At 48.4% G+C, this 24,586-nt stretch overlaps 12 protein-coding genes across 13 annotated transcripts; 5 read left to right on the top strand and 7 right to left on the bottom strand.

Moving 5' to 3' along the window:
- Positions 1-4: 4 nt before the first annotated feature.
- FOXG_21055 (uncharacterized protein) lies at positions 5-535 on the bottom strand (the record flags this gene model as incomplete). The annotated part of the gene is made up of 2 exons (XM_018401399.1): positions 5-403; positions 452-535. The coding sequence occupies 2 exons, from the start codon at positions 533-535 to the stop codon at positions 5-7; spliced, it is 483 nt and encodes a 160-aa protein (XP_018252168.1).
- A 26-nt stretch (positions 536-561) lies between these two features.
- Positions 562-663, bottom strand: FOXG_21054 (uncharacterized protein; the record flags this gene model as incomplete). The annotated part of the gene is made up of 1 exon (XM_018401398.1): positions 562-663. The coding sequence occupies one exon, from the start codon at positions 661-663 to the stop codon at positions 562-564; it is 102 nt and encodes a 33-aa protein (XP_018252167.1).
- Positions 664-704: 41 nt separating this feature from the next.
- Positions 705-1,429, bottom strand: FOXG_12630 (uncharacterized protein). Its single transcript, XM_018392456.1, has one exon. It carries the CDS (start codon positions 1,401-1,403, stop codon positions 1,104-1,106), a length of 300 nt encoding a protein of 99 aa, XP_018252166.1. The 5' UTR covers positions 1,404-1,429; the 3' UTR covers positions 705-1,103.
- A 505-nt stretch (positions 1,430-1,934) lies between these two features.
- FOXG_12629 (uncharacterized protein) lies at positions 1,935-2,314 on the bottom strand (the record flags this gene model as incomplete). Its single annotated transcript, XM_018392455.1, has 2 exons — positions 1,935-2,146; positions 2,197-2,314. The coding sequence occupies 2 exons, from the start codon at positions 2,312-2,314 to the stop codon at positions 1,935-1,937; spliced, it is 330 nt and encodes a 109-aa protein (XP_018252165.1).
- Positions 2,315-3,230: 916 nt separating this feature from the next.
- FOXG_21053 (uncharacterized protein) lies at positions 3,231-3,641 on the bottom strand (the record flags this gene model as incomplete). The annotated part of the gene is made up of 1 exon (XM_018401397.1): positions 3,231-3,641. One exon carries the CDS (start codon positions 3,639-3,641, stop codon positions 3,231-3,233), a length of 411 nt encoding a protein of 136 aa, XP_018252164.1.
- Positions 3,642-4,276: 635 nt separating this feature from the next.
- On the top strand, positions 4,277-5,240 carry FOXG_12628 (uncharacterized protein; the record flags this gene model as incomplete). The annotated part of the gene is made up of 2 exons (XM_018392454.1): positions 4,277-4,351; positions 4,482-5,240. The coding sequence occupies 2 exons, from the start codon at positions 4,277-4,279 to the stop codon at positions 5,238-5,240; spliced, it is 834 nt and encodes a 277-aa protein (XP_018252163.1).
- A 1,758-nt stretch (positions 5,241-6,998) lies between these two features.
- Positions 6,999-9,372, top strand: FOXG_21051 (uncharacterized protein). The gene is made up of 4 exons (XM_018401395.1): positions 6,999-7,485; positions 7,534-7,684; positions 7,732-8,107; positions 8,152-9,372. The coding sequence occupies exons 1-4, from the start codon at positions 7,041-7,043 to the stop codon at positions 8,428-8,430; spliced, it is 1,251 nt and encodes a 416-aa protein (XP_018252161.1). The 5' UTR covers positions 6,999-7,040; the 3' UTR covers positions 8,431-9,372.
- Positions 8,440-8,668, bottom strand: FOXG_21052 (uncharacterized protein; the record flags this gene model as incomplete). Its single annotated transcript, XM_018401396.1, has 2 exons — positions 8,440-8,546; positions 8,593-8,668. 2 exons carry the CDS (start codon positions 8,666-8,668, stop codon positions 8,440-8,442), a joined length of 183 nt encoding a protein of 60 aa, XP_018252162.1.
- A 310-nt stretch (positions 9,373-9,682) lies between the features above and the next one.
- Positions 9,683-10,814, top strand: FOXG_21050 (uncharacterized protein). 2 transcript variants are annotated; one of them, XM_018401393.1, is made up of 3 exons: positions 9,683-10,022; positions 10,068-10,369; positions 10,415-10,814. In XM_018401393.1, the coding sequence occupies exons 1-3, from the start codon at positions 9,726-9,728 to the stop codon at positions 10,629-10,631; spliced, it is 816 nt and encodes a 271-aa protein (XP_018252159.1). In that variant the 5' UTR covers positions 9,683-9,725; the 3' UTR covers positions 10,632-10,814. The 2 variants fall into 2 exon arrangements, with proteins under 2 accessions (XP_018252159.1, XP_018252160.1); XM_018401394.1 differs by having other exon boundaries at positions 10,068-10,814.
- Positions 10,815-11,224: 410 nt separating this feature from the next.
- Positions 11,225-11,534, top strand: FOXG_21049 (uncharacterized protein; the record flags this gene model as incomplete). The annotated part of the gene is made up of 2 exons (XM_018401392.1): positions 11,225-11,381; positions 11,425-11,534. The coding sequence occupies 2 exons, from the start codon at positions 11,225-11,227 to the stop codon at positions 11,532-11,534; spliced, it is 267 nt and encodes an 88-aa protein (XP_018252158.1).
- Positions 11,535-12,445: 911 nt separating this feature from the next.
- FOXG_12625 (uncharacterized protein) lies at positions 12,446-15,360 on the bottom strand (the record flags this gene model as incomplete). The annotated part of the gene is made up of 5 exons (XM_018392453.1): positions 12,446-14,583; positions 14,630-14,673; positions 14,776-14,937; positions 15,172-15,180; positions 15,243-15,360. The coding sequence occupies 5 exons, from the start codon at positions 15,358-15,360 to the stop codon at positions 14,398-14,400; spliced, it is 519 nt and encodes a 172-aa protein (XP_018252157.1). The 3' UTR covers positions 12,446-14,397.
- Positions 15,361-16,170: 810 nt separating this feature from the next.
- On the top strand, positions 16,171-18,817 carry FOXG_12624 (uncharacterized protein; the record flags this gene model as incomplete). The annotated part of the gene is made up of 5 exons (XM_018392452.1): positions 16,171-16,249; positions 16,477-16,568; positions 16,618-17,068; positions 17,952-18,164; positions 18,261-18,817. 5 exons carry the CDS (start codon positions 16,171-16,173, stop codon positions 18,815-18,817), a joined length of 1,392 nt encoding a protein of 463 aa, XP_018252156.1.
- Positions 18,818-24,586: the final 5,769 nt, after the last annotated feature.

Raw genomic sequence — 24,586 nt, 5'->3', positions numbered from 1 at the left:
CCGATCAAACCACCACGTACGGCTCATATTTCTCGTCCTCTGGGCCTAAAAGTCTAACTTTGTCAGTCTCTGGTACCATGAATCGATTGGAGCGGTTTTGCCACAGCTGAATGTTTGTATTCTCGATGGAAGGGGCAGTGGCATCCTCCTCTTCCCCCTCTGATTCGGAAGCCACTGACTCTGGCCAGAGCTGGAACTCGCTCCATTCCTTGATCGATTCGAATAACATCCGGCAATAGTAGGCAATGCTCTTCTCATGAGTCTGGTTCTGCTGTACCAAATGCTCATAGGCCTGGTCTCTATATGACAGTAACCTTTTGTACTTTTGAGCATCTCCAGTAACGTCAGAGTCTGATTGTCTCAGATGCTCATGGTTCTTGTTGTCGGATGTAATAATTGTAGACTATGCGCATTAATTTAGCCAGGTAGAACCTTGGGGTATTGACCGTACATTTTTCTTTCCTTTGATATCGACCGCCGGCTCTCCCTCCTCAAATGATATAGGAGCCTCTTGGCCAATCCAAATAATCGACATCTTAGCAGTGGCATCTGTTGCTGACACTACATCTCACTGAAGAAGTCATGATGTTGATCATTTGACCGCTCAATCTGCTCTAATTGGGCACTGAGCTCAGCATTGGTCATCTGGAAGCTGCCAGCCATAGATGGCAAGAGCCGGTCTAAGGCTTCCTTTTTCCGGCGCTGGTGGCGATTGAGTTCGTCGAGCCAATGAGCTAACTTGAAACTTATTTTGAAGTAGGAGGAGAATATCGTAGTAATGGCCATGCTTTGCCAGGCAAATCCCGTTACCTATCGGAGAACGGACCCATTCATGCTCTGGTAATTATTTTCTGCGAACATCGACTGAAGTGTCCAAGTGTAACCCTTTGAGATGTTTGTACGTCTGGGCATGGACAGCTTTTCGCAAAATATCAAAAGCAGGAAGATATTGGGCGGTGCCGTAGGCTCTCTGCTGCTGAGGGCCTAGTCCGAATCTTTCGAATAGAGGTTTGAAATAGCGGTCAATGAGCTGAGGCAGCTCATATTCTGCTGCTTCGTCATACGGCTGATTGGGGTCTGCATCATTCGGTGAAGACGTATGGTCAATGGTGGCAAGGAGCATAAGTGGCTTTGAGAGCCAGGCTTCGCCCTGAATCTTCCCCTTCCTGGTCTGATTCGGAAGTTATTGTCTGCCGATTGGGCCCGACAGAAATGCTCGAGTGCAGCGTCTGTATCCTTTCTGCCCAGTCTTTCAATCTTGGTAAGACGGTCTGCAACACGTCTTCATCCTTTCTACCAACTTGCCTCCCGGACCACGTATTCCTTTGGATCGGTTTATTTTCGAAGTATGATTGGAGCTGCTTCAGTGCCTCGAGCACCACGTCATCATTTGTGGTGAGCATGGTAGGGGGAAAGCGTCAACGTAGAGATGTGATGTTGTGGATGGCAGAACCCAGTGGATGTGACGAGGGGTGCCGTACTACTTATGTACCCATTGCTTAGCGCCATGAGCTCCGAGTGCCTGGGGAGACTTGGGTCCACTTCAAATTCAATGTGGGTCTCCAGGTGCTGATACATCACTAGCTGCGCCCCGTCTTTGTGGCTAGTGATGTCCAGGTACAATAAGCAGGAGCACCATCATCATATTTCTAACAATAAAATTGCCTTTAACCGCGAGGGTGTACACAAACGATACAGTAATGATCCTCTACCACAAATTTGGACGCTTTTCCCGACCATGCGCCTATTTGAGCGTATTCATCGTCTTGCAAATACGCACTCGGGGATACATGCTTGCTCTGCACCATCATCCCCCGCTCTCCTATGGACGCATATTTCTGGCTCACATCCCGTGGCCCTAGTGCATTCATTGACCAATTCCTTATCATTTCGTGTCGTGTTTGGATCTCTTCACTCGATGTGTTGACCATTTTTCAGTTTTGAGAATGAATGACAAACTGTGAGTGGTTCAGGCAATTGAAGGCGAACATCAGATAGCAATCACTCCTTCTACTCAGCTCCTCACAGGATACCGGTATGCACCAGAGCTTGTTGTTTTTTGGAAGCCAGAGAAACATCTCGTCTTCGTGCAAGATCGACGCATATGAGATATCACAATCGTCTTCCAGAGTAATATTCCGCTCTTCTGTTTCATTGGTTAGCACTTGCTAGGATATTAAGTAAGTATAATCTTACTTAGCTCCTGAAAGACTTCATTCGAGGCCACAGTGTATTCTTGAAGGTGTGACCAGCTTTTGGGAGAGGGTAAAGCAGGCAAAGAGGGAGGGGGCAAAGTGGGCAAAGAGGCTGCCATTGTCGGGACAAAGCAAGTATGGAAGAATGAGAAGTGTCTGTCCGTTTTTGAAGCGGCCTGTTGGGACTTTAAATACATCTACATACTGGGAGGGGCTAAATAAGACTCTAGGGGGTGTAGTTCCCCAGATACATGCAGGGCGGCAGGAGGCTGCCCATAATGGTCGCTGATCTTGGTGGGAAAGCCTCCTAGGTCTGCATTCCCATCGTAATCAGTGCTGTCAAAGTCTACCCACATCTCATAATCTTTCCCCTTATTATACCCCACGATTTTATCACGATTGGTCTTGATCAAGGCTGTAACGCACCTAGCTTCATTTGTGCAGCTAGTCGCGCTTTGGTACATAAAAAGACGAGGCTGAAGTGACAGAAACATACCCGCAAAAGCTAAGGTACAACCAGTCACCATCTCTATATCGTACTGAGTTTCCGGAATGTACCAAATTATTTCGTTTGGAGGAATCCACTCGTACTCCTTTCGAAGGTGGCATACCTCTATAGGCACAGAGAGGCAGGCTTCCCTCAGGACAGCCCCTTGTCTTTCTACACAGCAGGTAAGTACCAGTCGATCTGCTAAGAGAACAAAATCTTACCTAACTCTTTGAAGACAGTATCAATAACCACATGATATGGTTGTCCATTTGGCCAATCATTAGGAGGAGGTAGAGCGGGAGCTAAGGCCATCTCGAATACAAAACAGTATTCAAATGGGACCATTTTGAGCGGCTCTCTATTTGTGAAATAGGGGCAAGTCTCTCCTGAGTTAGTGTTGATAGTTAGACGAGAGTTTGGATTGATGCTTGCACTTGAAGTCGATGAGTTATTCGAGGGAGTAGACTCGCTTGGACGGGGACTTGAGGAATGTTTTGTTACGCTATACGGGTTCTTGGACTTTTCCTCTCTGCAATTTGTTTAGCTTACACGATATTTTGTAGGTAGTGGTTCTCATACTCATGCCCAATCCAAACTTCGCCAACAGGATAATATTGGCAATTTGTATCCTCAGTAACTTTGACTTCCATTTTGACCCAATGTCCAAATGACTTGTCCTTGAAAAGTGGTTCAAATACCAGGTCAATGACGCCATCTCGCTCTTCGCAGGAGGCAGGCGAATTATCGAGTAGAAAGCCTGTTATATCAATCTTGTTGTCGCTCTGGTGGTCGCTTTTGCTACCCCCTTCGGCATCAATACCGTCGACAGATGTTATTGTAAGCTCGGCAAAGAATTTTACACCTCGCTTCGTTCTATGAGAAACCTTGATAGCGGGGTCAAGATGCCGAATGAAATCAAGGTCCCGCCAAAGGACTGTAGAGTATTGGTGCTCCATTCTCGACGAGGCAAATTAAGGCAACCAAAGCAATCGTGGGAAGGAAACAGCGGATTCGATGAGTGAAGTACATGGGAAGACCACTTTGGCAAGCCATTTCGCGCCAGCTTTCTCGTTCCATAATGCATGGGTTATGACATAACTTTGAGACCATTTGAATCAATGCTTTCACCCGAGTGAGCAAAATCCTTGGGGCTTTCTCGTGGTTCCAACGATAATAACAAGGGCACGCCCCCTCCACCACCCTCTGTTTCGTGTGGGCCGACAGAAAGGGCTAGCCGGGCTCCAAAGGCAGCCTACAGGGATACTACCCGCCCTAGGGTCAGAGCAAGGATGTACATCGACGGTGCGCAGGGCCGGAGGGGCGTGTAATTGCACGCTTCGATTTAGTCCTGTTCTCTCAACTACAAGCCTCGTCCTCTCCAACGACAGCATGGTTGTGTGTTACAGCTACTCCAGATAAAATCTATCTTTCTCATTGGCTGACGGGTCAATAGAGTATCTGTCACAAGTATAGGCCATCGCCGCCCTTATTCTTCTTTCTTGACCTCCGTCTTCTCTCTCTCACAAAGCTCACCAGCCCCTGATTCTATATTCACTTCGCCCTATTTTCTTACCAATCTTTCCCCCCCGAGATGACGAAGCCAGCTCAAGTCCCTGCCATCCCCGAGTCTTCGGGCGATTTGGATCCCAAAGATATGAAAGTTGTGGTACTCACCATCAACTTTCTGTCACTCAAACTCTGCATATCACCCAGCAGTATTTCGCCCACTTGTCGAGGAGCTGGGGCTTGGTCCTCTCAATTGTGCCGCTAATGCTCGGGATGACATCTGCTTGCAGCTGGGAGCTCATCTTGAGAAGAAAGGCGCGTCAGAAGAACATCTTCGGCGTGATTTTCGCCTACTCTTACAAGAAAGGGAGACTCCTCGAGGCACCAAATTCGAACCCTTGGACGAGACGGATCCAGATCAGGACTCTGATAGTGAGACTGTTCTTCGAGAACTGAATCATTTGCTCAAACTCGGCATTGTTGACTACAGCAAAGATGTAAACAAAAAGCTTCTCGCTGCTTGTAGCATCGGCTTGTCGCAACTCGGTCGAATAATCAAACACCGCCCAAGAACTTCACTTGTCAACTATTGTTGGCGAGTTCAGAAGCGCCTTGAAAGTTTCCCAAACAGCCGATTCTCAACCAGTCGACCCGTCCGCCCTCCATCTGCCCAACCACCTCAAGAAGCAGCGATGAACAAGGTCTTAAGACGTCTGGAGCAACTCGAAGAAGACTTCGAGGAACTGAGAAAGGAGCAGAGGGATCAGGACGTCAAAAACAACCTTAACCTGAACTTCCGGGTTGATAATGCTAGCGATGGTCAATTCAACAAGGCTACCAACTATCTCTCGGACATTGCTCAGAAGATCGATGATATTTCTCAGAAGCTCGATGACATTTCGTATTACCCCCTGACCAGCAACAAGGGGCCAGTCGGGCCTCCTTGCACCCCAGCGGACGGAACAGATGATGGCCAGTATATCAATATCGCAGAGGGCTGCGATGCTCCAGAGCTTGCCGCTACAGAACAGCAAGCCACGTTCGATTGATCAGGTTGCCATCAGAAACATTCCTCGTTTCCAAAGCAAATATATTAAGTACATCTTTGACTGGAAACGATTGGTTATGACCGTTGTATTTGCAAGGGTCGGCTTTAATTGATCATTCTTTCCCCATATTAATAAAGGACAATAATATCTACAAATCAACTGAGCGTAGTGTAATAACTGACGGCCCATTCTCCAATTCCTCCTTTTCGCGTAGAACACAATACCGACATCTACCGTCCTGCTCTGGCGCAGAGTTCCCACACTCAAAACACCTCACTCGCACCCTGATAGGCTTCCTAAGACCTTTTGCTTCCCACTGCTTGCTTTTTTTGTCTCTCGTAATTTTTAACTTGCGTAATAAATCCTCCAAGTTCTCGACTTCATTCAAGGATTCGTCTGTTTTGGCGTCGATTGGAGTTGTATTGACTGGATGCTTGGTGGATGTCCCTTCGACTCCCCTGGAAACAAAGTCTTGGCCCTCATCTTCAAGCTTGGGGATCTTCAGTATCTCGGATTTCAGATCCGTATTTGAACGTCTCTTCCGTGTAGAGTTCGTGTTTGGGTTCAGGTAGTTCATTTTAAAAGTTGCAAAGACAATTCAAGTATTTACGTAGGAAGTGTGATATTTAACTACTGTCTGCTAGCCTTTATATCCATACCGCGGTTGAAGTTTCGTGGATGACTGTTCCGAGTATTGCATCGAAAGGATCGGCAAGACCCAATGTGCAGGTACTGGGCCACCAGGGTTCACCGACAGGATCAGTACCCATAACGACTACCCTTTTAGACATCATCCATCCATACTTTTCGGCTGGACTCGCATCAGGAAGGATAACAACACCATTGACCGCCTTGTCATTAAGAGGCGGGTTGCACACCATGCGAAAGTGACCACGTGCATGGTAATAGCTAACAGAGGGGTCCTTGTAACCCCTAACCTTTAAAAAATGTTTAATTGATTTTTCTGTCCCAATGACAGCGATGCAAGGACAGTAACCAGGTTGCGAGCTTGCAGTGCTGTGTGATGATTTTAGAGGAAATTCGTCTGACTCGTGGCTTTGCGAGCGTCTTGGGTGTTTGTTGAGGCAGAGGCTGATAATTATGATAATAAGAACAATGAAAATAAGGGGAATAACAATGCAAAGTGCGATAACAACATTTCGTGAGACCGTGAGGCTGACAGTCGTCATCTTGAGTATTTGGCGAACTAGCTTGGTCTAGGTCTTGGGGGTGGTTTTGGACAGCCAGTGGTATCGTATGCACCGCGGGCCGGATGAGGTTTGGGTGATGAGTGAAGCATGAGTCAAGGTTGATCGAAATTGTTATGTGGTTGGCGAACCAGTGTCGATGAGGCCTGCCAGTTGTTGCCTTGTCGGGTTGCACATTCCTTTAAGTATTGATACGCTCTACAGGTTCAAGGATGATATACTTGCTTCTTTCAATTCTGAACTCGTAATGAATGCAATATTTCTGGGTAGGTGACAGCACCAACAGCGATTGATACGATCGCTACTTAAGCACACGCCCCCATTATAGCGCCGGAATGCGTGGCTGCAGCCCCGAGCGACACTATTCCTCATTTGCATCACAACGCTATTCCTTATTTGCATCACAGCGCTATTCCTTATTTGCATCACAACGCTATTCCTCATTTGCATCACAGCATCTTGGGACAGGCATTCCCTGCAGTGGTACGTTGGCAAGACCCACCTCTGGCGCCACGCAATAATCAGCCGTTCTCGGCACAAGCGTTTTTAATTCGCGCACCCACCAGCTCGCTCCTACGAGACTCATCAGACAATGAGCGGGAAACTACCATCGCTCGTCCCGGGACAGGCGTCACATCAACGCGACCAGCCATCACGCCAACAAGCCGCGGCATTTAGAAAATTGATTGAGAAGATACCCAAGAGCGAGAATGAGTGGCAGGATGCTCGAGAAGTGCATCGGTTTGCGACCCCTGAAGATGTCTATAGAACGGTTTTATCTCTTGTTCAGGATATTCAGGGTGAATATATGCCTGAGGATCTGCGGAGATTGATTTACATTGCCGTTTGCTGTGTAGATCACAGCGAAAACGAGGCTGAAGCTTACCACAAGTATCGGTCCCGCGTCCACGCAAAGGACGACCTCAGAGAATTCACTATTCGCAACTACATGTCTTTAGTCCGAGGTTTAGTTACTTTGTTAGATGGACTCTACCTGAAATTACGGCACCGTGGCTTTGAGGCCGCTCTGCTTTTTGGTGAGAGATGAACAGTAGCCTCTTCAAGACAGCACTGACGATAAGCAGCACCACTCAATCTGGGAGCTCTAGGCTACTATAAACAAGCACCAGACCAATTTGCATCATGTTTTCCGACAATAGAAATCACCCCTGAGGTACAATCATCTCTGGCACTTTACCTCCCATTCATTATTACCACCCGGCACCCGGAGTATAGGTAAGCCTATTTCCAATCAGTGGCCGAGGAAAAGCTAATGAAAGCAGATACAAGAAGGTTTGCCGAGCGCTTGGTACCAACATTTTCAACGAGGAGGAATACCTCAAGTTTGTCTCTGTCTTGCAAAGCGGAAGACCAATACCCTACGTACTCCCAGCTCCCAACACACCAGACCCTTCAGTAGCCTCTCCCGATAATAAAGGCCGCTATGACCCGGTTCGAGATCAGTGGTTACCTGTTACCATCCCTAACCTCACTGGCTACAAGCCATTCACGATTCCGGAATCCATTCAGCAAATCATAGCAAGAGCTGGCAAGCAACAAGATGATCCTGTCAGCCAGGATATACTTGGTGCAGTCATCTTCAGGTTTAGGTGGTCTCGGGACCACCAAGAGGCTGTCGACCGAGTAATTGACGTATTAGTAAGTTAAAGTCTGAGAACCTGGGCAACAAGCTAACTGGAGAGAAACACTCGGGCTTTCTTAGTACAGGGGCATCAATAGGGATGCAATTCTTTTATCGGCATGACTCTGGGTCAATAGTAGTCCCTATGGGATATCAAGCCATTATTATTCCAGCTGTCGCAACTACCGAGGCAGTTACCGTAACAATAAGCCACCAAGATACAGCAGAGGATATTATATGGAATGTTATCTCTGGGTTACTACTTGGACAAGGCACAAAGCTGACAACACGAAGATCGATTCATTATAATGCAGTTATGCTTCCGATTCTAAAACCGTAAACGGCCATGCTATCTATGCCCCCCCTTTTCTTCCGTCCGCTTGGTAGTGTCTATGAGTACTGGGGTGCCTCCTTCGTACACACTGACGGGAAATTCGCCAGTGGCTGGTGGGTTTCCTTCAGTCGTTAGAAACGCAAACCGGAAGGGCGATAAGTCATTCACCTGATGAATCACCCTTAGGCGAGCTTTGCTCTGAGGTGTTTCCGCTCTCCTGCGGCTGGTCGTTGTTGTCTGGCATGTTGACTCGGAGTACAGTGCAGTTGTGCCGTGTCTAAGGCAAGGAACAGTCATATCTTATACGTCGCAGAGGCTCAACAATTCGAGCATTAGAGCTGGGTTCACTTGGTCTACATAACTGGCCCGGATGAGAGCCGACTCAGGATTGTTGGTAGAGGCGTGTGCATTGCATTAGGGATTGAGGTCATATAGAATGCGCATGGTTCGCTTCACTTACATCCTAGGGGCTGCATAACGCGAGTCGTTCATCTGATAAATCACCCTCAGGCGGACTCGGCTCTAAGGCGTTTGACATGTTGTCTCGACGTATGGATTAATGGAGCATTTTGGCTCTCAGGCTAGGAACGATCCCATCTTATGGAGACTCATCTTTAGAGCAATCTCTTGGCTATATCCTTAAGCTCAGCCTGCTGGTTCGCTTGGCATGACCTTAACCTGCTGTTATCATAATTTCTTTCAATGCTTCCAACTTGATGTCTGAATCGCCATTGCTGCAGGTCACTCGGTGCTATGGCTAGACTGCTTTTACTACTGCTCAAGGCAGCATAACGGGTTACTTTAGTGAGTAAAAATGCAGCCAGAAAGTCGTAAATTAGAGAGTGCTAGCTCGAGGACAAGGTACATAGGATCTAGACAATCACAAAACCGAGACTGTGAGTGGGGAGGTAAGCCAGTCGCAAAACCGAGACTGTGAGTGGGGAAGTAAGCCAGTCGCAAAACCGAGACTGTGAGTGGGGAGGTAAGCCAGTCGCAAAATCGAGACTGTGAGTGGGGAGGTAAGCCAGTCGCAAAACCGAGACTGTGAGTGGGGAAGTAAGCCAGTCGCAAAACCGAGACTGTGAGTGGGGAGGTAAGCCAGTCGCAAAATCGAGACTGTGAGTGGGGAAGTAAGCCAGTCGCAAAATCGAGACTGTGAGTGGGGAGGTAAGCCAGTCGCAAAACCGAGACTGTGAGTGGGGAGGTAAGCCAGTCGCAAAATCGAGACTGTGAGTGGGGAGGTAAGCCAGTCGCAAAACCGAGACTGTGAGTGGGGAAGTAAAGCCATACGTTAGGCTTCCATGGGTAACGCAACCCAAAGGCAAACAGCACGTGCCCAGCCTCCTCCAATGTTGATCAGCAAAAGTTTGTCCAAGGCAGGGGTTCTCCGATCCTCGACACTACCAGGCACTATTACCATGACGTCGAGTATCTCAGTCGATGAAGCCAAAGAGCAAATTTGTGAGAATGGCTTCTACGCGGTAGATGACCCGGAAATAGGGTCAAGCATTGAGGAGATGGACGAAAAAGAGCTGTCCTACGACTTCTCTGACGAAACAGGCTATGATTTCTGCTTAAAAAACGTGTTGTTGAACTCGGTTAGTTTTCCGCCTTCTATTCACGATCAATGCTGACCGATGTAGCCCGTTCAAGATATCATCGATTCACTGAAGCCTAATTCAAGCTCACGGTACCTCCTCATGCATCGCGGATACCTTGCGCAAGACCCGGGACACATATACACCCTTCGGAATGGCGGAGAAGACCGCGGTGTCTTGGTTGTTCAACTCTGGACAAAGGGATCTAGAGTCACTTACCACCGCCGTTCGCATCTGGTTCCGCTTACACGTATTCGGGCGGCAAACAAATTGTGGGAGGTAGCTTCGAAACAACTCCAGGATAGAGGCTGCGAAGCAAAACCTATGTGCTTTGAGCAAGGAGGATTGTATGTCTAGATCCCTCTCCGCTTTGCATAATTAACCATGAGTAGGGTTATCTCTGATGCTAGAATATCGTTTGAGCGGGACCAAAAGCGATGTTATTATTATACCTATGTTGAAAGTTTCCTTCTAGAAAAATGGGAACGAGAAGCAAAAGCAAAGGGGGAATACACTGAGGAAGACATGACACTTCAACCTCCCGCATCTAGACGTCCTTCGGATGTAGCCAAGTTAGGTGTGCAGGTGCGGCGAACTCATCAAGAATGAAGCATGTAGCTCTGGGCCGTGTATAATTGATACTATGACCACGGTAAAGTGTAAAATAAACCATTATCACTGTATTCAACTCCAGCCGGAGCTAAAGTGAAATATCTCCCATCGCCTAATGATGATATAGGATTGAGAAGGTTGTCGTGTGTTGTATTGAAGAAGTCACCTTGAAGGTCGTCGATGCGTCCAGTCACACCTCTTTGTCCGTCTGCCGGGGGGCAGTCAACGCCATGTATAGGAATAGATTGTGACGGGTTGATTAAAGAGTTTTGGGATGGCGCGGTATCGGCCTGGAGTGACGGAAGGTGCTGTCGTGCTGGCTTCTTGGAAGGAAACTCAGGTTCAGGGGTGTGTTGCCGTTTCACGATCATTGGACTCTGATCCATTGCCGAATTGAACTTGCGAGTGACACGACGCCGGACGGAAGCTTTGAGGCGGCTGATTTGGCGACCAGTGCATGTTTTATGACGGAGGAAGGCGTCGGTCATTGAAAAACCCTCAGAGCATGATGGACATATACAGTAACAATCGATGTCTTTCAGAATCAGCTCCGTTCAGTCTCTGCCATGCGCACACTTACGTGACTCAAAATGTCGTTTCAGGTTCGATTTGTCGCGGATATTTTGTTCGCAACCATTCTTTGGGCATTCCTGTTTTTGGTTTCGAGCATAATCGAGTTCGATGATCGGACGATGCAATCGACATCGTGCAATTCTCCCCAGAAGGAGCAGTTCCCGCGTCTAAGGAGTCAGCTGAAGTAGACAAATACTGATACTATCCCACCATATAGTCTTGCACATGGTCATCAAGTGCCTCGACGGTAAAAAAACACTGCTCGCAGCGTTGACACACATTTGGTCCATCGGACCTGGGTTCAGAAAGGTCATGCTTCCGGCATAACTCATATTCCTGATTCAATTCCCGCTCTTGATTCTCGAATTCTTCGTAATGCTGGCGCAACGCGTTCGCACTGTCAAAATCATTATAGCAAATTTGACACATGAATGATGGCATCGTGATATTTAAGAGGAAGAAAGACGCCGAATGCCTGGACGGGTCGTTTTCAAACGCCTGGCCAAAACGATTAGTCAGCTAGCACCCCGCTTATAAAAACCTGACCTCGGCGCACTTAAAAATATGACTTTAAGAACCTGGAAACACCATTATCGCAATGGTCAAGTGCACTGAATGTGACGGCTTCGGATTGAAGGGCAATGCGATCTGCGCAGGGTGTAACGGATCGGGAAGCCGCGACTCGAGTTTCATGCCCCGCAATGTGAGTTTTCTTTCTATCCGTCAAGCAGCTCGATTAATGGAAAACAGATGCAATTTAGACCCTACGGAGGTCATATTCTCCACGGACGCACTCATGATATTCCCGATGACATACCCTCGCTGGCCTGCTTCCCACCTGATAATACTGCAGTACTCTTTTATAGAACATGGCATGTGCGGTTTATTTAAAGCTTAGTATTGTTTTCTCGTTTGACTGAATACTAGTTATAAAGCAGTTTGCTTACTATTCTGCGTATTTTGCTGTGTAAAAGTATAGTCTTTTGAGACCTGTATAGGTTGCTGCAAATTAAAAAGTCTAGCAGAGTATTGCCATTTTCTTTACTGACCCTGGGCTCAAAGGTTGGTGCCCAACTAAGTCGACTGAGTTAGATTCCCCTGCCCGGGTCAAGCCAACGGGTTTTTGACTTGATAGGACATATCATCACCATGTGATTCCTGTCCTGATCCGGCTATACCCGAACCTAAGCGTGAGTGGAGTGATCAGTTTATCGATAAGATAGTACGTGTCTTCTTTGAATTGGAGTGATGATAGGGAGGTGTCTCTGACCATATCATGGTTAGCGGCAAGGCTGCCATCTATGTATCAGTAAGCAGTACTGTCGAGGATCCTCTCTCCCAAACTCTGCAATATGATGCCTCGTCTCTTAGCAGTCGCTTTCCCGTTTGACAGTTAGTTCCGCGATCCGTGTGAGGTAAGTATTACATCGATAAGCTGATAAGATAATCACCAAGTCTCTTCCCCTATCACGTGGTTGTTAGGCTGTTTGCCTTTCAAAATACAAGCAAGAGGGCAGAGCACCTACTCACCTCTCACACCTATTCTCACAACTTTGGGAAATGTTTAAATTGCGAAGCTATATCGCAATGTCCTTTCCTCTGGTGTACCAGGTATGGCAAGCCTCCCATTTCTTAGTCATCGATGTGGGGAAAAAAGAGGGGGTTACTGAGTCGACCCGTCGGCAGCAGGGCCTATATCGTTTCAATGTTTTCTTTCTCCAGACATTTTATGAAGAATTGTTCTGAAGGCTTATCGCTACCCTCTTCCCGCACATTTGAATCAATCAATCAGACTCTATGGAAGAAATCGAAAGGCTGCGGAAGCAGTCGAAGGAAGAACAGTGCCTACGCGAAGCCGCCGAAAAACGCGCAAGCGCATCACAACCGCTATCACTCAATTCGTACCTCGAGACTTGCCATACACTCCGCCTCTCTATCGACGTTATCACCGATCGGTCCCTCACGACCCAAGGCGATACGACTAACCCGACCGGCCGCTTCTACCCTCGTCGAATCGTCCCTTGGGATGCATTCCCAACAAAGCAAGAAAAAGATTGGGCCGACTTGGCCTTTAGTCCCTCGTTCGCCGCCTAGTCTTGTTTTCCATCTCGACACCAGCTAGAATACATGGAGTCGTTACTTCATCCGATTAGTAGCGAGATTGACCTTCGAAACAGTGAGCGGGACGTGGTAGAGAACGCAGTTCAGAAGCTTGTGGATGCTACATACGCCGATTTAACCCTGAGAAACCACCTTGATCTCAACGGAACATTGACGTTTGAGAGTTATACCAATCTCGGAATTGACTTGATGCTGGCGGAGATTCGTGATCGACAACCTCTTGGATCCATTAATTGTAACAGACAAAGCCGGAAGAGGAAGTGGGTGACGGGCAAGCATGTACCAGATGCCTTTTCCGTCGAGGTGCAGTCTCTACGGGCGAATTTGACTTGAAGATGCGCAACTGTTCGCTGTTCTACAATTTGCCACTCAGCGAGCCTGAAGGAGCGCGCCAGCCTGATGATGCTCCTGATAGACAGGGCGGCGAGGAGTGGCTCTCCTGCGCCATAACGAAACTTCGCTATGTATTGGTAAAAAGCCTTAAACGTGGTAGCGGGAATCATTCAGTAAATCGCCTTCCTCAACACGCTGCAAGGCTTTCAACGCCGCTTGCTCTCATGTTGCTTCCGCCTGTGCTTTAATTCTCTCGCGCTTTTCGCGGCGCGATTTTGCTTGTTCTTCCTTCGCTTGGCGCTCATGTTGTCGGACAACGTCGTCTTGACTGGTGGTCTTTGATTAGGGTCGCTGTCTGGCCATAGTAGTTGGGCGGAAATAATGGAGTGAAGTTTTTAGCACGGAGGTACTGATGTACTGATAAGGCGATGGGAGCGGGCGAGGCGGCTTGTATTTCCAGTCGGGTCTCATAACACATAAGCACCAAAGGAGTGGACGTACGTACTTATGCTTATGCGTCCCAACCTTCCCTAGGTATCTTATAGATGTGGCTTAGAGTTATGACCGCAATCGACTACTACGTCCTCCACCCCTATCATCTATGTCATCCCGCCCCTACACACCTATGTACGTTTGACAATAGCATCAAACCGGTCGAGAGTGTCCAATATCTGTTTGCGTGGCTCGTGTTCCATGAAAAGCCTGGTGATGCAAAACAAGGTCATTGCATCGAGGACTATCTGTGTTCGGGATTCTGAATCCGCGAGGTGACGTGCTGCGACTTTGAAGAGTTGTCTCGACTGTGGTTTGATCTCTTTCTGACAGCTTCTGGCACTTGAGCCCTGTATGTAGGTCCAACAAGCGCTTCGAAGCTCTTTTTCTGCTGAAGCGGCAAGCGAGATACCCATGGATCAGGGAGATACTGGCCAATGTTAGGTAGAACCAGGATGCAAGGTGTTTGGACTTACTCTTGTAGTCAACGACATCTCCAAGCTCAATTTTGTAAAAAGGTCTTGGATGAAATTCTAGTCCACCATAGACCCACAGAACAATTAAGCAGATGATACTTGCTGGACCAATTCATCAATGTGACAATGCTCGCGCACAGTCTTACACCCACCAATGAGATATCGAAACATCAATGAGAGATCGATGATCTCCACGTGCGTTCCCAATAGCTCCAATTGAGCCCGATTGCTACGCCCGCTAATGCGTACAAGGACGTGCCTAACGTGGGAGACGATTGCATGATCCTGCGGGGGGGCATCCATGAACGCTGTTAAACTTGAGTTCAAGTGATTTGCGTATTCTTGAAACAATCTGACTTGAATCCATTTGCTGTAGTTCTTCAGAGATTGTCTCATGAGGTTTCATTGCATCAAATGCTAGAAACGAGGCTGCCTGTGCAAAAGCGTCGCGAAATTGAACTTCTCTCTCCGAGCTGTGTGGGGAAAGACTTGCCGACTTCTCTATGTCAGAACCATAAACTTAGAGGAATAGATTGACTTACCGGAAGGTCCTGCAACAGAACAGTATACTCTACCCAAGATCGGAAGTTTGGGTAGCGATGCCGATAGTAACCACCTAGACTGGCTCCATGGCGGCGAATCCCCTCCCTTGCGGTTCTCATAAACCACAGTAGCATCTCCTGGTAGGCAACGATGTAGCCAAGCTTATCTTTGTTCTCTTGGGTCACCATGTGGTCAATAGACACCGTGATATCTTGTGATACAACTACATAAGGCCTCGTTACCACCGTATGAAGCGGCACAGCCACCTCGAGCAGAAGGGGGTGGGGGGTGGGTCCGACGATACGAGCATAGGTAGGACAAAGCGCCTCGTCGCTTTTATAGGTAAACAAGCACTTCCAAGCCGTAACTGGCAGAGTCATATTGGAGATTGCGGTCGCGTATGAAGATGTAGAAGAATGTTGGGTTGAGAAAGAGCGTGGGAGAAAGGGTGATATTTATAGATGATGGAGTGGGGGTTTCGGACCCCAGCGCCGTTCCGCGACAGGTGTGATATCGGAGCGGCTGGCTCCACACCACCCCAGTCTACGGCGTAAGCGCCGTAGATGGACATATATATTCCGTGCGGAACCAACGTCGCCCGGCCCCGCATTGACGGGTATCTGGCGCTGCCCACATTGACGAAAACCCCTTTTTCTCTGCATTCATTTTGCACCTATACACGCCTGTCATGAAGACCAGTTATAAAGCTCGTTTTCAGCATCCTGTCTCTGAACGCGTACCAAGAACAATTGCTCTTGAGGTAGACTTCTCCTCACTCCTCTGTCGTCTCGCCCAGTCTCGCTCGTTACTATAGTCGGTCGACAGTGCTTGTTTTTCACTGCAATCTAAAGATGCCTCTGCGTTATTTCAATATATAAAGATGCCCAGAATTAGGCAAAATACATATCATTCTCCTCACAAGACAACGAGGCTTGTAACAATGTACGAATCAGGCGTTCGCGTCAACGATATCGCAGACAAAGAGGGGTTAAGTCGTCATGCAATCTACGGAGTCATTCGACGGTATCGACACCAACAGTCTGCAAAAGATCTTCCTCGCTCTGGGAGGCTACCAGCGTTATCGGATAGAGACAAAACGCATATCAAAATACTTATTAAAAACGACGCTTTTATTTCGTATAAAGAAATTAAACAACGGGCGCGATTAAGCTGCTCAAGCCCGACAATTCGTCGGTGGCTTCAGAAGACGGGAATACAACATAATCTCGCACTTCGACGCCCGTTTCTCAGCGAAGAAAGTGCGCAATTGTGAAAATCTTTCTGTGACAAATACTGTCATGAAGACGAGTCATTTTGGTACAGCTGGTGGTTTTCTGACGAGCCTACAATCGACCGTACAGACGGTGACTATACCAAGTGGTCATTTTACGGTTCTGTACGTCCAGACCCTTCATTTATAGAAGCATATTCTGACAACACCGCAGGGCGAGAGACTTCACAGGGATAAGTTACAGCCTCGCAGACGACCTCTGAGATACTCACAGATGTTCTTTGGTGCAATTAACTATGATAAACCGTCCCGGATTGTCCCTCTTGAGAGTGATCCTCCGTCTGGGTGGGGAGGCGTAACAGGCCGACGTATTCTAGCCTGTTTACAGTCCTACCTTCCGGGACTTATCGAGGAAGGAGAGACTTTTCAGCACGATAACGCCCGCACCTTCAAAGCCAAGATAGTTCAGGAATGGCTGCGTCATTGGGCTAGAAGACACGGAGTGTCTCTTACGGACTGGTCACAATACAGCCTGACCTCAATCCTATTGAGAACCTTTGGAAAGTCCCGAAAAAACGGATATGCGAAACATATCCTGAAATTGCTGCTTATCCAAAGTCGGCTGCAGCTTTGGCCCGGCTTATTGAAGCTGCAGAAGAGTTATGGTCGGAGGTCGAAGATGAAGTAGCTAAAAACGTGATAAAATCGATGCCTGACCGACTCAACGCCCGTTGGAACGCAAATGGCTATTATGCCAAGTATTGAGTTATATCCCTGGAGTCTCCTTTTAATTCCCTATAGGTTAATATACATTTTATCAAAATTGAATAAATATTGCCCGTTCAATTGCACAGTGAAATGGCTGTCTTCAATCGATGTGGTTGGGTGGATCCGAAATGTGTCGGGACTTGTCGCACTGAGCGTGCTTAAAATGGATTGAAGGTCGGGTCATTCATAATGAGCAGCAGTAGTGAGTTGATTGGTTCTATCTTCTGTGTGGGGTATTCCATCCCACAGGTTTTACTTTAAATCACCCAGCTTGATTACTAAGGGCTGTTGTTCCTGAGGATCATTGAGACCAAGCCCGGCCTGCGACAGGACTTTTGTCTGCCCACTGTAGTTGGGCCTTGGCCGAATTGGTGCGCCCGAACGCCTAGGATTGGCTGATTCTTTACTTTTGACTGATACATCTCACACAGGCCTGCAGCCTCGAGATCCTTGAATTTCCGTTTGTCAGGGTTTAGATCAGGGCTTGCGTGCGGCTGATATCCGTCCGCATTCGTGTGGAGATAAAGAATTCGTCCTCCTCTTGATCTTGATCACATCTGCAATCTCGCTCTATTTTATTTCCCTGTTGCCTCCCTCTTTTGACATCCGCTTGCCTGTCAATTCTTTGTCTCTGGTGCATTGCGACACTAACACTGACATCAAGTACCTAAGCGCCCGACTACCGTCCACAAAAACCCCTGATCGTCGGAGTCGACGATAGGCTGGAGTCGCAAATACATTCCTGCAAGCAAACAACGACATTATTAACACTTACAATAGAAGCACGAGCTTCACCGACCCTCGCTACCATCGGCGTCCAACGGCTGGATTGGATACATCCGCCGTTGACACCCTTGGGAATGTCGTCCCCGTCTCATTGCAACGGCGCTCCCCAGCTTGTCCGAGCCAGTACCACCACTGCCAATACTGGAAGCAACACAAGTTATCATCCTATCTCGCTTTATTCTGTCAAGGCAGTTTTGAAGATTGAGGGTAAGCTGGAATCGATGGCCGAGAACTGGACATCAGAGGAATAGGCCAACCGCCGTCGGATTGTCCTCTTCCGTAAGACACAAAAGGGATCGACAGTGAACGCTACCTGCCAGTCGGTAAGCGTCAATGAACGACCAACCAACAGCATCTGCATATCATGCATCTGGTGGGCCGAGAAAGGCGAGTGTTACGTCACTTCGGTCGACACTATCCACCTTCTCGAGCAACTTATCGCAGCGCCGAACCGTTTCAGTGTCAAGGAGAAGAACCGTATTCGCCGTAACTTGGAAGGATTCCATTCGCAGACAGTTTCCAAGGCTAAGCCGGATAGTGAGGGGTTTTTCAAGGTCATCATGGGCTTTCCTAATCCCAAGCCCCGTAATATCGAGAAGGATGTCAAGGTATTCCCATGGAAAATTCTTGAGTCTGCCATCCAGAAGATTATTGGCAAGTACAGCGTTAATCCCAGCACGCTGGCCCCTCCCCCCATGATGAACCAGTCCAACGGAGGGTATGCGCCTTTACTCACGCGTCCAGGACAAAACATGGCCCTAGCTCACCCTGATGCTGATGCTCATACACAATACCCGTTCCCTCAGCATCACAACTCGATACCTTCATGTCGTTTGCAATTAAGTCCCCAGTCTAGCTGAGCCCTTCCACTACAGCACCGTGATACTCGACGGCAGCGTCTCTGACACTCAGATCCGGCCTTCTCCATCGCAATCCACAGCAGCACGAACAGGACGTCACAGACAACTCAGCTGGTGTGCGGTACAGAGGCAGGTGCAGAGAATAACACCGAGATAACAGATGGGCTGTGGGTCATAGTTGAATGGCCAGTGAACGGATCACGGACCTGCTGTCTTGTGGTAACCCCCTAGATGGGTTTGAAGGTTGTGTTGAGTGGCCTCACTAACATTAGAGGAAGGCCATGGAGGATCGATCCTGAACAGTCTTACATTAACTTTCAGGCAACGCCTTGTCACAGTATCGAAAAAAGGGTGTCACGCTTCAGTGACTCGGAATGGATAACGAGGGCAACTGTATGTCGAGGGGGCTAGCCTATGGAAGGATAAAGTTAGGAAAGACCCAAGTGTGTATGTAATTAGGGTTACAGAGGGTGATCAGTGGTGCGGTCAAAACGGCGAGGGGCACTACAGGGTAAGATGATGCACCAGGAGACATGAATAATGTAATACATGAAGAAGACGCGATGGCTGTGTGTATCATGTTCACGACTGAAATCGGCGTCATCACATCCGTAGAGATAAACGGCAACACTATGTCACCGAGGTTGTCGTTGGTTGTCGGTGCCAGTGTCGATTCGCCAACAAAATTGGTCATAGCTCACCTCCAACGTCGCCTAACAATGGATAGTCAGAAAATAAGAACGCGTGATCATGATAGCTTGTTGGAGGCTGGCTCTTTACGTCCCGATGACAGTCGCCACTTTATCGTTTCTTGCTACGTGTTCAACTGATGAACGGACAACCAAAGTGGCTGAGGAATGGCGGTCTAAATTGCCATGCGCCCCGTGCAGGCAGTCAGAAGACGGTATCTTCTTCAGAGGACTCTGATGACAGCGCACTTTTGTGGGGGAATTGCAGATGATTTTTCCAGGTCAAGGTATCATGAGCTCATCGGAACCCTGCCCCTCATTCTGCCTGGACGCTATGGGTAAGGAATGCATGCCAAACGGCTAGCGATTGCACAGGGACGCGGGAGTACGTGCACGTGAATCTAGGGTGCTGCCTTGGACCAAGGCCACTCTGCAAATCGTGGTGAGAGAGCACCGGATGCAAATCATCTTCTCCGAGAAGCGATCGAGATGTCGTCAAAGATTGTTCCCCCAGGTCGTTCGTAGTTGGTTCATACCCGCATCGTGTATCTGGCTTGGAGGCGGCGAAATCTACATCTTGTCGAAAGTCTCCAGGTGGGAGCTCTCTCCAATGGAATCGATCGGGGGTTGGCGAAAATTGAGAGCCGTGCTTCGCCAGGGACACCGCTGTAGACAGGGATCCGTTGCCGCTTTCGTACCGCAGTAGCTGTTAAGCTTATCTCGCTGCCAGGTACTCCAGTACATCCAGGTATCTTCTTTGGGGCGCACACGTTCCACCTGCCCCAGCGATTAACGGCCTGAAATGGACCCGCCCCGGTCACAGTGTTCTTCTTATTGGCCCTCGTGGTTGGTACAGCGTCGATTTCAGCTGTTAAAGAGGACATCCCCATGCAACCAACATGGTAGCAAACAATCAGGTTTATTGGTTCCATTCTTCGTCCAATATTTCCGCCCAACCGCAGCCGTCAATTTCCACATTTCCCTAAGCTCACAATTACGGCATTAGTACGACGAGAGACTTCAGGGCCGATACCTCATAGAGATTCTGATGTTGGTTAATTTAATGGTTTGGTTGAAAGCGTGGGGAAAAGCCCAAGACAAACAGCAAACGGAGGATCCGACGTCGTCGGGGTTTTGTGGTTCAAGAATAATGAATCGAGAAGAGTGATGCCTCACCCACGTCTTTCCACTCCGTACTAGAAGCTGATTAGTATTTGAAGCTTTTATAAGATCCTGGCGAGTAATAGGCCATGTAATGCACGAACTAGAGCTGTTGTCAGTTATTTTTAGCGCACCTGTGTCTTGTTGACTGAAGTATTTGGACTCCGTCCCACTAAACTTGTTCATGTTCATTATCGTTATCGCTTCCTTTAGGGCGCCAATAGGTGCGCACCTGGATGCGCACGTAAGTGTCACGTGTTGCGCACCCGGTGCGTCTGTAAGGGAGTTATGTAAGCCCAACACCCTTGTATGCCAGCCAGCCTATTGTATTTTATTGTATTGCTTCTAATCTCTAGATGACGAACTGCTCTGCTATACAGATTTTTTCTCACGGTGCCATAATTGGGATATAAGTAATGTAGGCGTTAATAATAATCTAAGCAGTAACTATGATACAGTCTTCAGCCAGTTTATCGTTCGAGTACAGAGCTTGTTGGTCGATCATGTCCTGCTCAACCCTCTTCCAAATCTCCTTCATGCCTGTTCGCCTGTTCGCCAGAGGGTTGTCGCCCATCTCCTGGGCGACTTGCCTCTCCACACGTTCATCTTCTACCCTGGTCCAATCCAAGTACGCCATCATCTCCTCCTTAGTCCACTCCCGTCCAGGTATCGTTGATGTGCATCGCTTACCCATCTGCTTATAATCCAAACACCAGCTGTAACTTGTCTTATCGTAGCGTTGAGGGAGGCCCATTGCCTTTCGATATTCCTGGTTAGTCTTTAAGCTACCTCGAGGCAGCTTGTTATACCATGCCATCCGTGCTGCAATATATCGATCATATATAGCACGAGGGTCATCATAGCGTATGTCTGGCCCAGACGCTGGTACCGATGGCGGCATATCTGGTGGTGGAGGTACATCCGCTGATGAGGATGGCAGTGCTATTATATCTGGCGGGGACGGCACCATCTCTTGATCACATAGTGCCGCTGGCGGCGCTACCTGCTGCTGTGGCAAAATTGAGCATAAGGATGGATCGGGAACTGGCTGTTGAGCCGAACTTGGTGTAGTCGATGGCGGCAGCGTATTTGGGGGCGCTGTAGAAGCTGAGGGAGATACAAGATGCGCATATCGCAATGGGCATGCCTTTGAGCTCATCCTGTGGCCCTGTGTATGACATCTTGAACATTTGGGGTTGGCTCTCGTCTGTGATGCTTGTTCGACGATCTCAAATGCACATGGCTCGCGCTGAGTGCTAGTCTTCGGCAATGTTGACGTAGCTGGCACCTGATCGAACTGACGGCGGGGCTCTATGAGCAATTGAGGGTTTCCTTCTCGTTGAAGATGCCAATGCGTATGGAAGTGGTGTAGTTGAAGCGGCTGGGCTTGTTGTAGAAGAGGCTCAATTGTGTGAGCGCAAGGGAGCCCAAGCGTTGCTGAGAAGACTCCTGTGCAGGCAGGGAGTCTGTCCTGTTGGAGCCGCTTTCTCTGCGCCTCAACCTTCCGCAATGCCTCGTGAGATACCCAGCCTCGTATGATGCTGTATAGACTCCCTGAGAGTTCTATGGGTGTTCGGATTTGCTGCTTCGCCTGGTTTGCTCGGAGCTCAGCTACTTGGTTAAGTATCGCCAGCTTGATAGCCCTCCAGGCCTCAAAGAGATCTAGCTGGGAAGTATCAAGGTACACCTTGATGAGCTGATGAATACCCTCGCCTCGAGATGTAACCACATTCTCAAAGTGAAGATACCGATCAACCCAAGCTTTCACGAGCTTTGTTTTGTAGAGGTCAAGCCATGTTTCGATGATGTAGGCGACCTCCCGGGCGTGAGCTGAAGCATAGCGCTCTTTGAGCTGCTGAAGCCTGTCTTCAAATGTCTCCTCATTTGCCGATGCCACGAGCTCATGCCATCTTCCGTAGAAGTCCTTCCACTCTTGGTGGCCTTGAGGCTTTTGAGCCGCATCGTTATGACGCATAAAGCTTGGCTGGCAGTAACGCAGGACTGCCTTGTTGGCATGCCAAAGGCATAGAAGCGATACTGCAGCCGGGAAACAATGAGATACCGCATTCATGCAGGCCAGACAGCGGTCTGTAAGGATCACAGATGGCAGCCTTGCGCTACAGGCTTCGTACATTGAACGTAGCCGATCTAACGCCCAGATGTAGTCCTTCTCCTCCTCGCCGCTGAGGAAGGCGAAGGCGATGCAGAATGATCGTTGACAGGCATCAACACCGACGATATCGAGAAGAGGCATCCTATACTTGTTTGTCTTATATGTGCAGTCCAATATAAGTATATCCGGGTATGACTTAAGGTATGTTAGCGACTCTGGGTGGGCAAACAACACAGCTGTAACCCGACCATCCTCGTCGAAGCGTATTCGACTCCAGAAACCCTCAGCCTCAAGCTCATTAGCAAGAGCTTGGATTGTGCTCTGGCCCTTCTTCTGGTCTCGTTTGCCTTGTGCAATGCAGTTGTAGATGTCTTGCTGGGTGGCATGAGACTCTGTGTTCTGACGTAGGTAGGACCTGATCTCTTTCGGTGCTACACCAGCGTTTGCAAGGTTGTTAATAGTTGACCTATCTGCATTGGATAGTTGACGATGGACTGGATGTGCAGACATGCTTGTGCTTGGCTCGTGGTTGTGATGGGCAAACTCGCTGCCAGGACGGTGTGTAAGGCGCCACGTTGTCTTATCCAAGGCCTCCTTCGCAAGGACTGAGAATTGACACCCTGTACGCCGTGTTGTAGTTGACCGTTGCCGTACGCCCGAGGCCTTTGGAGGTGCTCCTCCACGGTCACAGCTGAAGAAAACAATTCGTCTGCCGCTCTCTGTTTTCTTCGACTTCCCAGTGACAAACGCATAGCCCCTGGGAGCTGCCCATGCATTGATCGCGGCGTGTAGGGCTTCCCGAGAGCCATACTCGCGTTCAGGAGGCAGGCAGTCATCAGAAAATTGACGAGTAGCTGTAACTGGATTCATTCTAGGAGAGATGATTTGAGTAGATCGTTGCGCGGCGAAGTGAGGCTCTTTATCAACGGGAAAGGGGTAGCTACAAGGGTGTTGGGCTTACATAACTCCCTTACAGACGCACCGGGTGCGCAACACGTGACACTTACGTGCGCATCCAGGTGCGCACCTATTGACGCCCCTTCCTTTAGTGGTGATGTGTCAGCAACGCAGACTGCGCTCGTTCAATTTGCTTCTCCAGCACCTCTACGCCTTCATGTTCGACTATTGTTCTCTGGAGCATAGATAAAACTAAATAAGAGCATTCAAACACCATTCCCTTGTGATTCATTTCCTTTCTAGATCAGAAAAGGTTGAATGGTCTCTGCATGTAAAGTTTCGACGGTCTCTTGACGGGTTTCCTTTAGGGTGTTCGAGGTTTTGGCGCGAGAATGCAACAAACACTCATACAGATGTATTCTTGGACCACTGTTGAAATCCATTTGTGCACCCATGACCATGTACGATGTGCCGCGACTACTGGGTTGAATTATAATCAGTTGTGGATATTGTCTTAGCAAACCTAGCGGGTTGAAAGTTATGTTTCTTGGGCCATTTTCTCGACCATGACGGCGGAATGTTCCTGTGTAGAAAGACTGATAAGAACTAATAATTTGAGGTATACTGACTTTGCCAGTATTGGCTATTCCGGGATCCTACCTTTCCATGTTATACATCAAGACGTTGACAGTCCCATTCATGATCACATAGACGGCACGCTCTCACCTTCTCACTTCTTTCGACTCTGATAGGTGGGACGGACGGATCAGTTACACGTCAGAGATATATTTAAAACAACATTATACTTGGAGAAGTTCAATCGACATCCAGGTGGTATGCCCAGGAGGAACCCAGCCCGCAACCTAACCTGACACCCCTTCAAGTGCTGCATCCATATCTTCATACTCA

This window comes from Fusarium oxysporum, chromosome 3 (genome assembly GCF_000149955.1).
Source record: "Fusarium oxysporum f. sp. lycopersici 4287 chromosome 3, whole genome shotgun sequence".
NCBI lineage: Eukaryota > Fungi > Ascomycota > Sordariomycetes > Hypocreales > Nectriaceae > Fusarium > Fusarium oxysporum.
The sequence above is the reverse complement of the archived record's forward strand: the minus strand, read 5'-3'. Positions and strand labels throughout refer to the sequence as shown.